The 14827-nt window shown below is 49.7% G+C and overlaps 1 protein-coding gene across 1 annotated transcript in view; it reads right to left on the bottom strand.

Annotated features, from left to right (window-relative positions):
• Positions 1-11121: 11121 nt before the first annotated feature.
• Positions 11122-14827, bottom strand: part of LOC127326373 (cysteine-rich receptor-like protein kinase 44) — a 73513-nt gene continuing 69807 nt past the window's right edge. Inside the window, exons 11-12 of the mRNA XM_071820545.1 lie at positions 11235-11371; positions 11122-11125 (exon numbers count right to left, since the gene is read on the bottom strand). Of these exons, the coding sequence (XP_071676646.1) occupies positions 11122-11125; positions 11235-11371 (141 nt within the window). The remainder of the gene's footprint in view (positions 11126-11234; positions 11372-14827) is intronic.

The raw sequence follows: 14827 nt of genomic DNA, 5'->3' as shown, positions 1-14827 counted from the left end.
CAAAGATTTTTGTTTAGTGCACTAACCTATTAACGATGTCTGCTAGTGATCAAAAAATTGTTAACCAGGAAAACAAGAGTGCTGCAGATCTCATCACATGGAGGGAGTATGAGGCTCTTCGTAATGAGATGCGACGTGAATTCCGCGCTCAGGATGATGAGCTTAAGGAGACGGTCCAAGCGATCTCCCACAAGTTGGATGCTACTCATGTGACCGTCACTACAATGCAAGATCAAATGACGGACGTACAACGCAATCTTGTTGATTTGCGCTTAGCTGTTGAGAATTTGACCGCGCAACAACAACAAGACGATGATGATGATCTTGAACTTCAAGATGACGCACACAATGCTCGTGGTGCGCCACGTGGTAATCGTCCTCGCGGTTGGGCTCCACTTGGCCGCAATGGTCGTGGACATGATGAGGAAGATGGATTGGGTAAGCCCAAGTTTTCTATACCCAAGTTTGAAGGAGGAGCTGATGTTGAAGAATACCTCACTTGGGAGCTTAAGATTGAGAAGTTGTGGAGCTTACATCCACATTATACTGAAGAACGGAAGGTCAAGCTTGCTTCTTCTGAATTTGATGGCTATGCTTTGCGTTGGTGGGATGCTTTTGTTCGTAATCGTGATGAGGATCGTGAGCAACCTATACGCACATGGCGTGCCATGAAGGAGGCAATGACTTCTCGCTTTGTGCCTACAAATTACTTACGGAATATATATGATAAGCTGACTCTATTGAGACAAGGTGTGAAGACTGTCGATGAATACTACATGGAGATGGAGATGCTTATTCAGCGTGGCCGTGTCCGTGAGTCTCTCGAGATGACAATGCAACGTTTTCTGCACGGTTTGAAGTATGATATCATAGGCATTGTTCGTCACTACAGCTACACCAATATGAATCAATTGTTACATCATGCAAGAGAAGCTGAATCACAGTTGGCTGACGAAGCAAAGATCAAAGGACGAGCTATAGGAGCTGGGCGTTTCACACCACGCGCGGCCCCATCTACGGCACCGGCGCCTTCGACGCGCTCCGCCCCTTACTCTACTACGCCTAGTAAGCCGGTCTCCAATGTGTCTAACACAAAGAGGTCCGAATCTGCTGCAAGTACGAGTGGCTCTAATGTGTCTACTGCGCGCAATCGCGATATGCTTTGTCATACATGTGGTGGCAAAGGTCACTTCAAGAGAGATTGTCCTAACCGCAAAGTTATGATTATCAATGAGGACAATGAGTATGAGACTGGAGATGATGTTGATCCTAATGCTCCAGAAGATGATGACTATGACACTGATGGTGAAGATGCATATCCGTCTGATGCTCGCACCATTGTTGTGTCGCAGCGTGCTCTTAATGTGTTGCCTAGTGCATCTACTCAGTGCTGCAATTTGTTCCAAACAAAAGCTTTAGTTGGTCCTGACAAGGCTTGCAAGGTCATTATTGATGGCGGGAGTTGCCGCAATTTAGCAAGCAAGGAGTTGTGTACCAAGCTGAAGTTGAAGTATCTACCGCACCCGCATCCATACTATATTCAGTGGTTGAGCGACAATGGTGAGATGAAGGTAAACCACATGGTGCGTGTTGAATTTGCTATTGGACCGTATAAGGATTGTATTGACTTTGATGTCGTTCCAATGACGGTGTGTCACCTATTATTGGGTCGGCCTTGGCTCTATGACCGTTCTGTGCAACACAATGGCCGTGCCAATACATATCACTTGGAGTTCAAGGGCAAGAAAATCAACTTACAGCCTATGACACCACAACAAATTGTCAATGAATCTCGTCAGAAAGTTGAAGTGAATTTGGAGGATGCTTCTTTAGATAGGCGAGAGAATTGTAATGTTGTGAGTGATATAACGAAAAGTGAGAGAGTGAATTCCTTAGTCTCATTAGCCACCAATGAAGACATGAGAGAATTTAGTGAGGATCCTACAGCCAAGCCTCTTGTGCTTTTGTACAGGGGTACGGTTTTGGTTTCTAACGACATGACCCCTCTTCCTCTTGGTGTTTCTAATGTTTTGCAGGAATTTGGCGACGTGTTTCCGGATGAGGTACCTGCAGGACTTCCACCATTGCGAGGTATTGAGCATCAAATTGACTTGATTCCCGGAGCTTCGCTACCCAATAGGGCACCATATAGAACAAATCCCGAAGAAACGAAGGAGATACAGAAGCAAGTACAAGCGCTACTCGACAAAGGTTATATCCGCATAAGCCTTAGTCCTTGTGCTGTTCCTGTTATTCTAGTTCCTAAGAAAGATGGTACATGGCGTATGTGCGTAGATTGTAGAGCTATAAACAACATTACTATTCGATATCGTCACCCTATTCCCCGTTTAGAGGATATGCTAGATGAATTGAGTGGTGCTGCTGTGTTCTCTAAAATTGATTTGCGTAGTGGTTATCATCAAATTAGGATGAAAGAAGGGGATGAGTGGAAAACAGCCTTTAAAACAAAATTTGGTTTATATGAGTGGTTAGTAATGCCTTTTGGTTTAACTAATGCACCTAGCACTTTCATGAGACTGATGAACCATGTTTTGCGTGATTTTATTGGCAAATTTGTGGTTGTATACTTTGATGACATATTAATTTACAGCCGCAATGAATCTGATCATACTATGCATATTCGACATGTTTTGCAAGTGTTGCGTGATAATCAACTCTATGGTAATCTTGAGAAGTGCACATTTTGCAAAGATAAGGTCATATTTCTAGGATACGTTGTCTCTAAGCATGGAGTAGAAGTAGATGTATCTAAGATTGAAGCTATTCAAAATTGGCCTACTCCCATGAATGTGAGTCAAGTAAGAAGTTTTCATGGTCTAGCTGGGTTTTATAGACGTTTTGTGCCCAATTTTAGTACTATTGCTGCACCTTTGAATGAATTGACTAAAAAGGGTGTTGTTTTTGAGTGGGGCGTCGCCCAAGATCATGCTTTTGATGAACTAAAGAGATTGTTAACTTCTGCACCGTTACTTGCACTTCCTGATTTCAATAAGCAATTTGAGATTGAATGTGATGCTAGTGGTATTGGAATTGGTGGTGTGTTGATGCAAGAGGGTCGCCCAATTGCATATTTTTCTGAGAAACTGTCTGGTGCTAAGTTGAACTATCCTATCTATGATAAAGAATTGTATGCTTTAATTAGAGTTCTTGAGGTTTGGCAACATTATTTGTGGCCAAAAGAATTTATCATACATTCTGATCATGAAGCTTTGAAATACCTGAAAGCCCAATCTACTTTGCATAAGCGTCTTGCTAAGTGGGTTGAGTTCATTGAGTCTTTTCCATACATTATTAAGCATAAGAAGGGAAAAGATAATATTGTTGCTGATGCTCTATCTAGGAAGAATATGCTATTAACTCAACTTGATGTTAAAATTCCTGGATTAGAAGTACTATGTGATTTGTATGCTACTGATCATGATTTTGCTGAACCATATCGCTTGTGTGCTATTGGTAAAGCATGGGAGAAATATCACATACATGATGGGTTCTTGTTTAGAGCTAACAAATTATGTGTTCCAGAATCGTCTGTGCGTTTGCTCTTATTGCAGGAATCACATGCTGGAGGTTTGATGGGTCACTTTGGACGTGAGAAGACGCTGCTCATGCTAGCTGACCACTTTTATTGGCCAAAGATGAGGCGGGATGTGGACAGGTATGTGAAGAGGTGCATTACTTGCAACAAGTCCAAGTCCAAGCTGAAGCCTCACGGTTTGTATACTCCGTTACCGGCACCTACTACACCTTGGGAGGATATTAGTATGGATTTTGTGTTGGGTTTGCCGCGTACTAAAAGAGGCCATGATTCTATATTTGTGGTAGTGGACAGATTTTCTAAGATGTCACACTTTATTGCATGCCACAAAAGCGACGATGCGTCGCATATTGCTAACCTGTTTTTCAGGGAGGTTGTGCGACTACATGGAGTCCCGAAGACTATTGTTTCTGATCGTGACGTGAAGTTTATGAGCTACTTCTGGAAGACGGCGTATGTGAAGCTGGGGACAAAGCTGCTTTTCAGCACTACTTGTCATCCTCAAACTGATGGTCAAACTGAAGTGGTGAATAGAACATTGTCACAACTGTTGAGATCCATGATCAAGAAGAACCTGAAGGAGTGGGAAGAGTGTTTGCCACATGTGGAGTTTGCTTACAACAGGGCGGTACACTCTACCACGGAGCTGTGTCCTTTTGAGGTGGTGTATGGTTTCAAACCCATTACTCCACTTGACTTGTTGCCTTTGCCCATACATGAGAGAGTTAATATGGAGGCATCCAAGAGGGCAGATTTTGTGCGTAAGATCCATGTGAAGACTAAAGAGTTGATCGAGAAGAAAGGCAAGAGCAATGCTGCAAGGATGAACAAGAAGCGCAAAGAGATGTTGTTCAAGCCTGGTGATATGGTCTGGGTACATTTTCGCAAGGATAGGTTCCCGAAGCTGCGGAAGTCTAAGTTGAAGCCTCGTGGTGCTGGTCCTTACAAAGTGCTTGCTAAGATCAATGATAATGCATACTCGATAGATCTTCCAGTTGATGAGTTTGGTGTCAGTAATTCTTTCAATGTTGCTGATTTGACACCATATGACGGAGAAGACCTTGGAGCGTCGGGGTCGACGCCTTTTGAAGGGGGGGGAGATGATGAGGACATCCCTACTACAACACTACCTCCGTCATTGATAGATGAAGATGAACCTGCTGTGAAGCTCAAGTCCAATGAATTTCGGATTGGACCTATTACAAGGGCTCGTGCGAAGCTACTTAAACAACAGGTGAACTTGTTTCTAAACGGTACTTTGATTGATGAGAGCTTTATACTGCCTAAGTCCTGTTACTTATGTATCATCAGGTATCAAGAGGAGACGAGCATCGCACGAGGAGTAGAGGAGCAGCTGGACATGAAGATGGACGTGAAGCTGGACATGGAGCTGGACATGAAGATATCTCATGGACGCGCGAGGGAGGAGCGGGAGGCATACGCGAGAGGAGAAGAAGAAGTCCAGGCCGGTCCAGCACCCGGTCCGACCGGCCGCCAGACCGGACAACCCGGTCACAGACCCGGTCGACCGGGCGCCAAACCGGACGCGATTTATCGTACCGGATTAAAACCGGAAATCCTCGCAGAAATCCGGTTGTCGCCCGGTTGACCGGACCACAGACCGGCCCACCCGGTTGCCGCCCGGTTGACCGGACCCCAGACCGGCCGATCCGGTCCCTGGTCCGGTTGACCGGATTCCAGACCGGACCAGTCCGAGTCTGTCTCGACCAGATCTATTCTGGGTCGGTTATTTTCGTACTTTTTCGACATGAGGTCGTCCTGGACGCCTATATAAGTCCCCAGGACGCCCCCCTAGCTGCTTTAGACCACGTTTAAGATAAACCCTAGTTCTTAGTTGTTTGCTTATGCAAAACTATTGAATCCCTACACCATATTGCTTGATATTGTGTAGATCCTGAAAAAGTCTTGTGTGATCTGCTGTTCCATTGGGAATTAGACGGTTGCAACTTACCGCTTCGTGGTCGGCGGCTACGTGCGCAAGTGTGTGGAGTTGCGAATATCTTGCAGGGTTGAGAGCTGTTGCATTGGCGACAGGGACCAATCGAGAGATCTCGTTGCGTCATACAAGTTATCATCCACTTCATCGTCGTGTATCTCCGCTGTCATCACCCCGTGATCATCATCACCACCGTTGCTTACTGAGAAGATCGGGCCACCCCATATCATTGAATATCTCGGCTCTTTCGGCTTCCCTAGCCGTGAAACCATCCTCATCAACTTCTTCATCGGGCCCATCATCATCCGAGTCCGAGGCATAGCATCGGGAATAAGGAATGGAGTGGTCCATGTCCTCTTGCGTCAAATATGTATCCAAATCACCGACATTGTTGTAATTCATCTCGAAACCATTATCACCATCGTCATCCTCATCATACTCCTTCTCCAACGGAGGATCTTGGGCAATGGGAGATTGGACAATGGGAGATTCGGTGGCTTCTTCTTGGCTCATGGGTGGTGGGCTCCTAGCTTGAACGGGGGAGGAGCGCCGGTTAAGGTCAAGCTCGATACGAGCATCAACCGTCTTGGTTGCAAACAACTCCAAAGCCTTGTCTTGTGACTCGGCCACCGTCTCCTTGTAAACGGACCAACGTTGCTCGGAGTTGATACGCATTGTCTTCCAACGGGTGTGCATTCCAAACCCAACATTATGCCTTCCCTCTAGCTCAACAACATCATTTGGCTCATTCCAATTCAACTCAACCCTCACTTGTGCTACCACCTCCGCAAAGCTAGGGCTAAGGTCAAACACCAAGTCAACCTCTTCCGGGTCCGGCTCTAGGTTCCCCTTCAAGAAAGCATCCTTGTCCACATGATGAACATGAACAATTCTTTCCATCCCCCTAGCATAATGGGAACAACACATACACACATGTGTTTATTAGTTATCATAATCAACATAATCTACCCATACAAACTAGCACACTAACATTTCTCCTACTTCAACAACCCTAACATCCAACCAAATCCATCTCCACCCTCAAATCAACCAAATCCACATCTAGGGTTTCACATGTAGATTCAACCAAATACACAAAATCAATGGATGAAAAGAAGGGGAACGGAGGAGATTACCTCAAGGAACGGGTTGGGAACGATCTCCACGGACAGATTTGACGAAATCCAAGAGATTTGAGTAGGTTTTTGAGGGGGGGAGAGAGAGAGCCGGCCGCCTTTCCTGAGGGAAGAAGAAAAGAGAGAGGAGAATGGCTGGGTCGGGCTGGGGCAGGCTCGCGCGGCCACACATAACAGGATGTGTGGCGTCCTTGCCACGGGCGCCACACTTTCAAAGTGTGGCGCCGGCGACTTGCCACGTCAGATTAGAGCACACCTCAGCGTCGACGACGCCACGTCGGATGGGATAGTGGCGCCGACCACACTGGCGCCACTCGGGCTTGTGTGGCGCCCATGAGAGGGGCGCCACACAAAAGGGTTAGATGGGTGAAATAGTTTGCCCGAGAGGTCAGTCTATGCTATAGTTTCACCAAAGGGTTATTTTTGTGTAAATCGCCAACAAATTCTTCGATCTCGGCATGCGCCTTTTTGATGGCTGCTGGGTGGTTCAGCAGGAGTGACATAGCCCACTCTGTCAGGCCAACACTTAATAAATTCTGCACCAAAAAAGAGAGAAAGGAGTGTCAGCTAGATTGTGTTGTTTGCGCTGCAGGCAGGAACTATACGCTTTTTTCACCTTTCTGTGATCCGAAACATCAACAAACCAGAAATACATCCAGCCCATATACTATGCAGTTAAAACGACGTTCATAGAACATATAAATTGTGCATACGTTGTCCTCACCATCAGCTAGTGTACTAGTACCAATCTGCACATCACGCATCAAGAGTAAGCTTCGAGCATTCTTTTGCTTGGTTTGTATGTACGTAGAAATGCACATTTCTTCTTCTTTTTTTCCTTCTCTTCTATAGTTAATTAAGCAACTGAAGTGTCCCCGGAGGAACCACCTGATATTCAAGAAACACAGAAGATTGTACTACGTGTAATCTTACTAGGGTAAATGTTCCCACCTCCCAGGAAGCGAAAGCGCACATCACATGCATATGCACTTCCCAGGAAGATTGTATTCTGTGTTGGACTTGGGACATGGGCATCCCCAAGATGATGATGCGCATGTAACTTTTTTTTTTTTTTTGAAACGGAGGCAAAAGCTTTGCCTCATCCATTCATTAAGAAGAAAGTGTCCGGTTTTTAGGAGAAAACCGGACGAAAACCTGCAACAACAGGGCCAAGCCCACACACACAACTGCCCATACACTGCCCCGAGGGGCACACCAAGCCATCTTGGCTACCCACAAAAGCTACACAGATGCGAAGCTCAAATAAGCCTATGCCAAACAGATGACTCTTCGAGAAGAGGCTGGCAGCTCCGATTCTGAAGACGATACCCGGAGAGGGGATGCGCAAGACGCGCGTGCCGAATAGGACCTTCACCGAACCGCCTCTCGAAGGTCATCGTACACCGCCGAAAGGTAGCTTCGACTTCACAACAAGAGGAGACCAACCCGAAGACATTCGAACACGCCGGAATGGAGCCGACTAACACGGCCTTGACGCAACCAAACCTTGCTCATCACCATTGTCCTTGCCTCGCAAACCTCCACCCGGAACACCCGCATCACCGGTTGACCACCAGCCAACCCAGATGCCGTGTGCGGCCAGCCCGCCGGAGTGCGCGAAGGGGATCACCGACTTGAAGACGACGCCCTCAAGAGGGAAGCGACGATAGAAACGACGCCGTCATCCAATCCTGCAAGGCGGGATCAAGGCTTTCACCCGAAGACGTGAAACCGAGGGTAGCGAAGGTCGGAGAGCTCCACGACCGCCCCCCAAGAAGGACATCGACATCCACGGAGGCCGCGCGGTCAGGCTTTCGCCCGGAGCAATCGAGCCTGCACATCCCCACGCAACCGGACAGGAAGACAAAGCTTCGCCAGCCTGCACTCCATTAACACACACCTCCTGTGTGGCGACAGCGCCACCGCCGCACAGGAGCCACCGCCGAAGCTCCACGCTGCCCAAGCCAACTGGCTGGACCAACACAGCGCTCCCCGGACCATCCCTGCACCGCACGTCGGCTAGGGACCGCGCGCGCTGCCCGACCATCCACACAGCCCGAGCGCTGCCGCATCCGCCGAGCCGCCGCCACGGCCCGCCTCCCCATCAGATCCGGGCGCGTAGGCCCCTGATCCGCCACCCCACCGTCCCGGAGCCGCTTCTCCGGCTTCCCTGTGCCCGCCTCCGCGCCACACAGCGCCCGCCCTGGCCTCCCGCGCACACCCGCCTGGAGACACCAAGCAGCAGCGCCCGCCTTGCCACCCCCGACGCCCGGCCGGAGCAACCCCGCCGACACCAGCGACAGCGCCGCACCAACCCTCCGCCGCACCACCTCCATCCCACCGCGGCCCAGATCGGGCCCGGGATGGCCCGCATCGCCGGCCGCCGCCTACTGCTACGCCACGGCCTTGCCACCACAGCCCGCAACGCCCAGCCGCACCCTCCTGCCGCCGCGGCAGACGAGACTCCATGGCCGCCGCCCTGGCTTCCTCCCTCCCCTACGGCGACGCCCCACACGGGCCGGCCACCTCGACGGAAACGAGCTCGGGCCCCCTCACCCCCTTTGGAGATGAGGCCCGCCGCCACCGCGGCAAGCCGGCAAGGGCCGGCGGCAGCGGCGGTAGGGGGGCGGCGCAGGCCGGCTGCTGGCGGCGCGGCTGGGGTTTGGCTCCCGGCGTCGCCTGGGGAGCGACGCGAGGAGCCCTCATGCGCATGTAACTCACTTCTTCATGAAGGAGACGGCCGTTTTGGATACTCTCCGGCAGCTCTTCGTCGCCTTCTCCAGCCCAGCTCTGCATAATGGTCAGCACTACACCCCCAAGGGCATCAAAAAGATTTCTAGTGCACGGGAGAGAGGGTGGGAACTTGACGCCGAGGCTGAGCTCTCCACACCAAGCCACGACCGTACGTATCGGGAACCCTCGTTTCGTACGTGGGAGAACACAATGCGTATGATACGTCACAAACTCACAATCTCCGTCGGGCAGTGTTTCATTGCAGAGAAGCATGGCCACTTTCTTGCACACACGTCGTTTGAAGAACCGTTTCTTGCACGCACGTATGTTTAGCCACCGTTTCTGTTCAAACGTGACTCATATGACACGTCACATATTACGGTTGGGCAGTGTTTCCGTTTGCCTTTTGCGACCGTCGCGTCGGGGTAGGAACACGGACGACGCGAGCAGATACATGCATGTTCTCTTCTCTCTCTCTCTCTAGCTGTTTCACGATGCGTCGCACCAATTTGTTGTTAACATTTGCCGGTTCCAGTATTACGAAAATGATGGTATCCGCTAAAAGTACAATGCGCGCTTCAAAAATGTACATGGTGACTGATACAAAACGATCCAAGATTGTCATCATACATCGTACAGTACCGACTAAACGTCAAAACCCACAGCTGTCACGCCTTCGCTAGAAACTGGATCTTTGTGGAAGATCAATCGATTTCCATGATTGCAATTCCATTGTCACATAGGACGGCAATGCTACACACATATGAGCTCCAGTTATAGAGAGAGAAAGAGAGATACCATCTACAAAATTAAATTATGTGAGTAATAACTACAAGATTTGTGGGAGATTGGCTTACCTTTTTGTCATGGTAATGTATGCGAAGTCCCGGACATCTCCCAAATTAAAGTTAACCCTGTTCTCATACCTGCCAAATTGTAAAGCAAGGTATTCATACACCGCTGCCACTTATTTTTACCGTTGATGCATGGCGTCATTATGAATGAATGGGAAATGCAGTTGCAATGTTTGCCGGAGTTAAAGATGTTGGCTAGCTTAGGGTAATAAAAATGTTACCTGTGAGTAACTGAGTCACAAAAAGCAACAGTGTTGTCCTCTGACACTGTAAGTAGAATCGGACGACCCGAGGGACCTTCAACTACAGCAACACTGCACCTCTCATCTTGTAGTCCGTTGATATGTTTAATACATGTATTTGATTGCAAATCCCAGATCTGGTAAAAACATGAAGCTTGAGGCGGTACAACAAAATAATTTACACATGCATCATTAGCAGTACTATATTTCGCTTCTTTTTTCGTGAGCTCTGCATGTGTTGCTATAAAACAATATTGAAGATGTCATACCTGTGCACTCCCCTCATACTTAGTGTGTGTAACCAAATACGGCAAAGCCCCGCCCGGGCAGAAATAATCAAGACCATGAGCATATCCTGGATGGCACTTGAATGAGGCGACAGGAGTAGGAGAATCCATGTTCCACATCTGTCAATCTCAAGCATCAACGTAAAATTATTAGTGATATTGATATTAAAATTGCTCTTATACTAAAAAAATATCTACACCAGCTAATTAATGAACCTTTATCGTGGAGTCATCTGAACAACTAGCAAAAGTGTTTCCCGCAGTCTGCGGGTTGAACTTGACTTGAAGCACATGGCCCGAGTGTCCTTGGAACGTCTGTATGCACAGCCAGCCAGCCTCCCAGTTCCAAAGTTTGATCAGCTTGTCCCAAGATGCCGAGAGCACTAATGGCTCACTGGGGTGAACCGACAGTGAGGTGACGCAATCCGCGTGACCTCTAAACTTCTGCAGCTTCTCCATTTTTATATACGAGTAAACATGGATGTATCCTTGATCATCGCCGGTCACAAAACCCATTGGCCGCTCAACGAATTTAGCTGTCCAAATGTATCTTTTATCTCCGAATGTCAACAGTCCTGTTTTAACCCGAAATGTCATCACTTTTGTCTGCGAAAGAAATGCAAAATGCTTGATCAGTCAAGTACATGTCCTCCACTAATTTAAAGCAACATGCAAAATTCTCAAGTGTCGCTGTCCATGGAGCTCGCGGCCTCTGGGCTATGCTTCGGCTCGATCTAGATCCAGGACCCGGAATCGCCGGCCTCTGGGCAGCCCCGAATAAAGACGAGAAGAGCGTCGTCTCCGCGCTGGTGCAGATGGTCACGGCGCTCGCGGAATCGGGGGTGGCATCTGCGACGCGATGCTCATGTCGGAGGGCGCAGTGCCGCCACTCATCCGGCTGGCCGAGTCGGGCAGCAACCTCGTGGGCCGCGAGAAGGATACATCCACGATCTCCACGTCGCCTGCGCCATTGCCGACCACGACAGCGCCTGCCTGCTCAAGTGCTCATCGAGATCTACCAGATGGGGGACTCTGTGTCCCAGTCCGCGGTGACCGGCGCCCTCAAGAACCTTTCCGCGACGCTGACGCTGGAGGCGCTGCACGCGCTGGCCCGTGCGTGTCATGCATGGTGAGCTTGCTGGACTACGGCACGGTTCTCGGCACGCCGCCGAAAAATAGCAACAAAGAGTCATGGGCACGAGTAGCAAACGGACGACCAACGTGGGTCTGCCGCTGTTAGAATGCGATTAACTGTCCATTTGTGCAATCTGTAACGTGGGGCCCCAAAAGTGGTACTTATGTTTTTGTAAAAATTAGCAAAGTTGGTTAACCTAGCCCCGAAATGTGGCAGTTTTCTGTAATTTACTCGATTCAAGACCTGGCGCCATTCATTCGCAGAGAAACGAAGGGAAAACGCTCACAAAATTCCACCTCCTTCCACGCGCGACACGCGTCTGTTTTCCAACAAACAGAAAAGAGGGCCACACACGTTTCTGTTCGTTGTTCTTCGTCTTCATCTCCCATGTAGGAGCATCTCCAACACGCCCACTAAAAATCGGTGCCCGGTAAACGTTTACCGCGCTGCTCTAACTTTTCCCCCGCCGGACGCTGTATTATGCAGCGCGTGCTCTGGCGCGTAAAACGATCCTCCGCTGAACGCTGTATTTTGCAGCGACAATTTCGATCGTTTTTGGTACGAATAGATCAAACAAAACACGAAAAATTAACTAAAAATATGAAATATATTAGAAAGTTCGGAATACGAGCGACATTTGGTACGAAATATATTAGAAAACTACCCTAATCTACTCCGAGTCCCGGTCGAAGTCCGACGAGTGGGTGGTGTCGGACACCGGAGTGGATGTCCACTCGAAGGAGGAGGAGGAGGAGAGGACGATCGTCGACGGGCCGGCGCTGTTTTTCTTCCTCTCCGCCCACCTCGCGGCCTTCTCCGCCCTCTCCGCCTTCCTCGCCACCGACTTCGCCCGGCGCTCGCCGCGATCCGCCTTCTTCTTCTTCGCCGCCGCCGCCGCCTTCTCCTCCTCCTTCGCGTAGAAGGCCTCCTCCGCGGTGACGTCCTCCGGGAACTGCCGCGCCCATTCGAGGCGGAGGCGCTCGTCGCGCTCCGCGATGACGAGCCGCTGCTAGCGCGTGACAGTCGCCGGCGGCAGCGCGAGCGCTTCCGCCTGCTCCCGCCTCCACACGTCGTGGAAATTCATCGAGCGGCGGGAGCGGCCGAGGCGCCATGCGACGGCGTCATAGGCGCGCGCGCCTCGTGCGCCGTCTCGAACGTGCCGAGGCGGATGCGCTTGTAACATCCCAAGTTTTTAAATTCAATAAAGACAAAGAAATCCATTTCTCAAATTTTGGAGTTAACAAAAAACTTTTCTTTACATATAGTGCTATGCATATGTGTTCATGCATTTTTGTATGCCATTGCCATGATAAGTGTTTGTGTGTTGTTCTTGTGGGATTAAACCCTAACACAAGATCCTAAAACCCTAAATTGAGAGAAAGAAAAGAAATAGAGAAGAATGCCATTTGCACTCCCATACACATTTAGCCAATTTTGCAAATCATCAAACAAGGCCTCAATTGCTTGTGCCATTGTTTGTAAAACACTTATATGTCAATAAGAAACCTTTTTGCCTCAAAGAAACACATTTCAAATCAAAGAAAAATTCAAATTCCACATACATGTGATAATGGTCACTTTGCCCCTTTTTGACATCCTCCCCACTTTGAGCCCTTCTACTTAGCAATTCTTAAACTAAACCTGGCCAACTCTTTCCACCTCATCCAAGACCATGTCAAGGTGAACATTTTTGGTGTTGACCATCAGGGTTGACTCTGCCTACATTGACCAGAATAGAGATGACAAGTGGAGACTTTGAAACAAAGAGAAGATCATCTCACTTTTGAGATTTTGCAAACCAGCACCAAATTGACCACCACCACCACCATTCTACTCCAATGTTTATTCAAACCAACTCCACCAAAAAGATTTGAAAAATTCAAAAATTTCCTTCATGCGGCCATTGTGTCGAACACATGGCAGGCAACAATTTGCAAAACCCACACACCCTTTTACATAGCAGGTTTTAGCCTAAATCTCTTTTCTACTGAGATGATTGTTGCTCCTCTGTGTCTCCTGCATCAAGCCATGTCCTTGCTCTTGCTGATAAAAGCCTGGAAAGCCTCCTTTCATCACCATGCCGTGCACCATGCCGGCCAGCATGCCACTCACCTCTCTGCTCCTCCCCTCTCACTCTTACCTTGTCCTGGAGAATCCCCTGACCTTGTTGAGCATCGCAGTGCACGGCCTGAGTCCACGCGAGGCTGGCATTGGTCAGGCAACACGCGCCCAGAACCATGCCAGTGCACGCCCAGGCATGCCAGTCGGCGTGATCACCACGCCCTGGACGCGCCAGAGCATGGCAATGCCCCATCGCCTCAGTACCTCCCTACCCCTCTCCTTCTGCATCAAGCGACACCACTACACCCTCTAGCCCGTAGACATCCTCAAGTGCACGCGGAGGCACCGTCGCCGTCGTCCTCGTCGACTTTTCGCCGCCAAGATGGCAGCAACCATCGCACGCTCCCGATCGATCCCTTCACCCTTTCTCTGCGCCAGCTAGCCGTTGAGCATCGCCATGATGCCGCCTACACGACGCCGTCCTTACCTTGCCCCTTCAAGCCTCAGAACGGCCGCGCCATGGACGACCTGATCCTCTGCCACGGCACCCTGTCCTCCGCTATAAATAGAGCAGGCCCGAACACCATTCCTTCACACACCTCGCTTCTCCTCCCATCTCTGCTTCTCCTCGACTCGTTAGCCAGCTCAATCGTCGCCGGAGTAGCCCCAATTTGACGATCGGAGCCGCCAGTACCCGCAGGTCGCCGCCGTGGATTGGAGCCTCCCCATGCCACGCCGTTTGTACCAGGAGCCTCGTCGTCCACGCCAACGTCGCCACGCACCTCGCCATCAACCGCGGGAACGCCGGTAGGCTCTCCCACCCCCTAGGCTCGCCGCCAGTATGTCGCTTCTCGCCGGAGAAGACG

Source organism: Lolium perenne, chromosome 5 (genome assembly GCF_019359855.2).
Source record: "Lolium perenne isolate Kyuss_39 chromosome 5, Kyuss_2.0, whole genome shotgun sequence".
Taxonomy (NCBI): domain Eukaryota; kingdom Viridiplantae; phylum Streptophyta; class Magnoliopsida; order Poales; family Poaceae; genus Lolium; species Lolium perenne.
The sequence above is the reverse complement of the archived record's forward strand: the minus strand, read 5'-3'. Positions and strand labels throughout refer to the sequence as shown.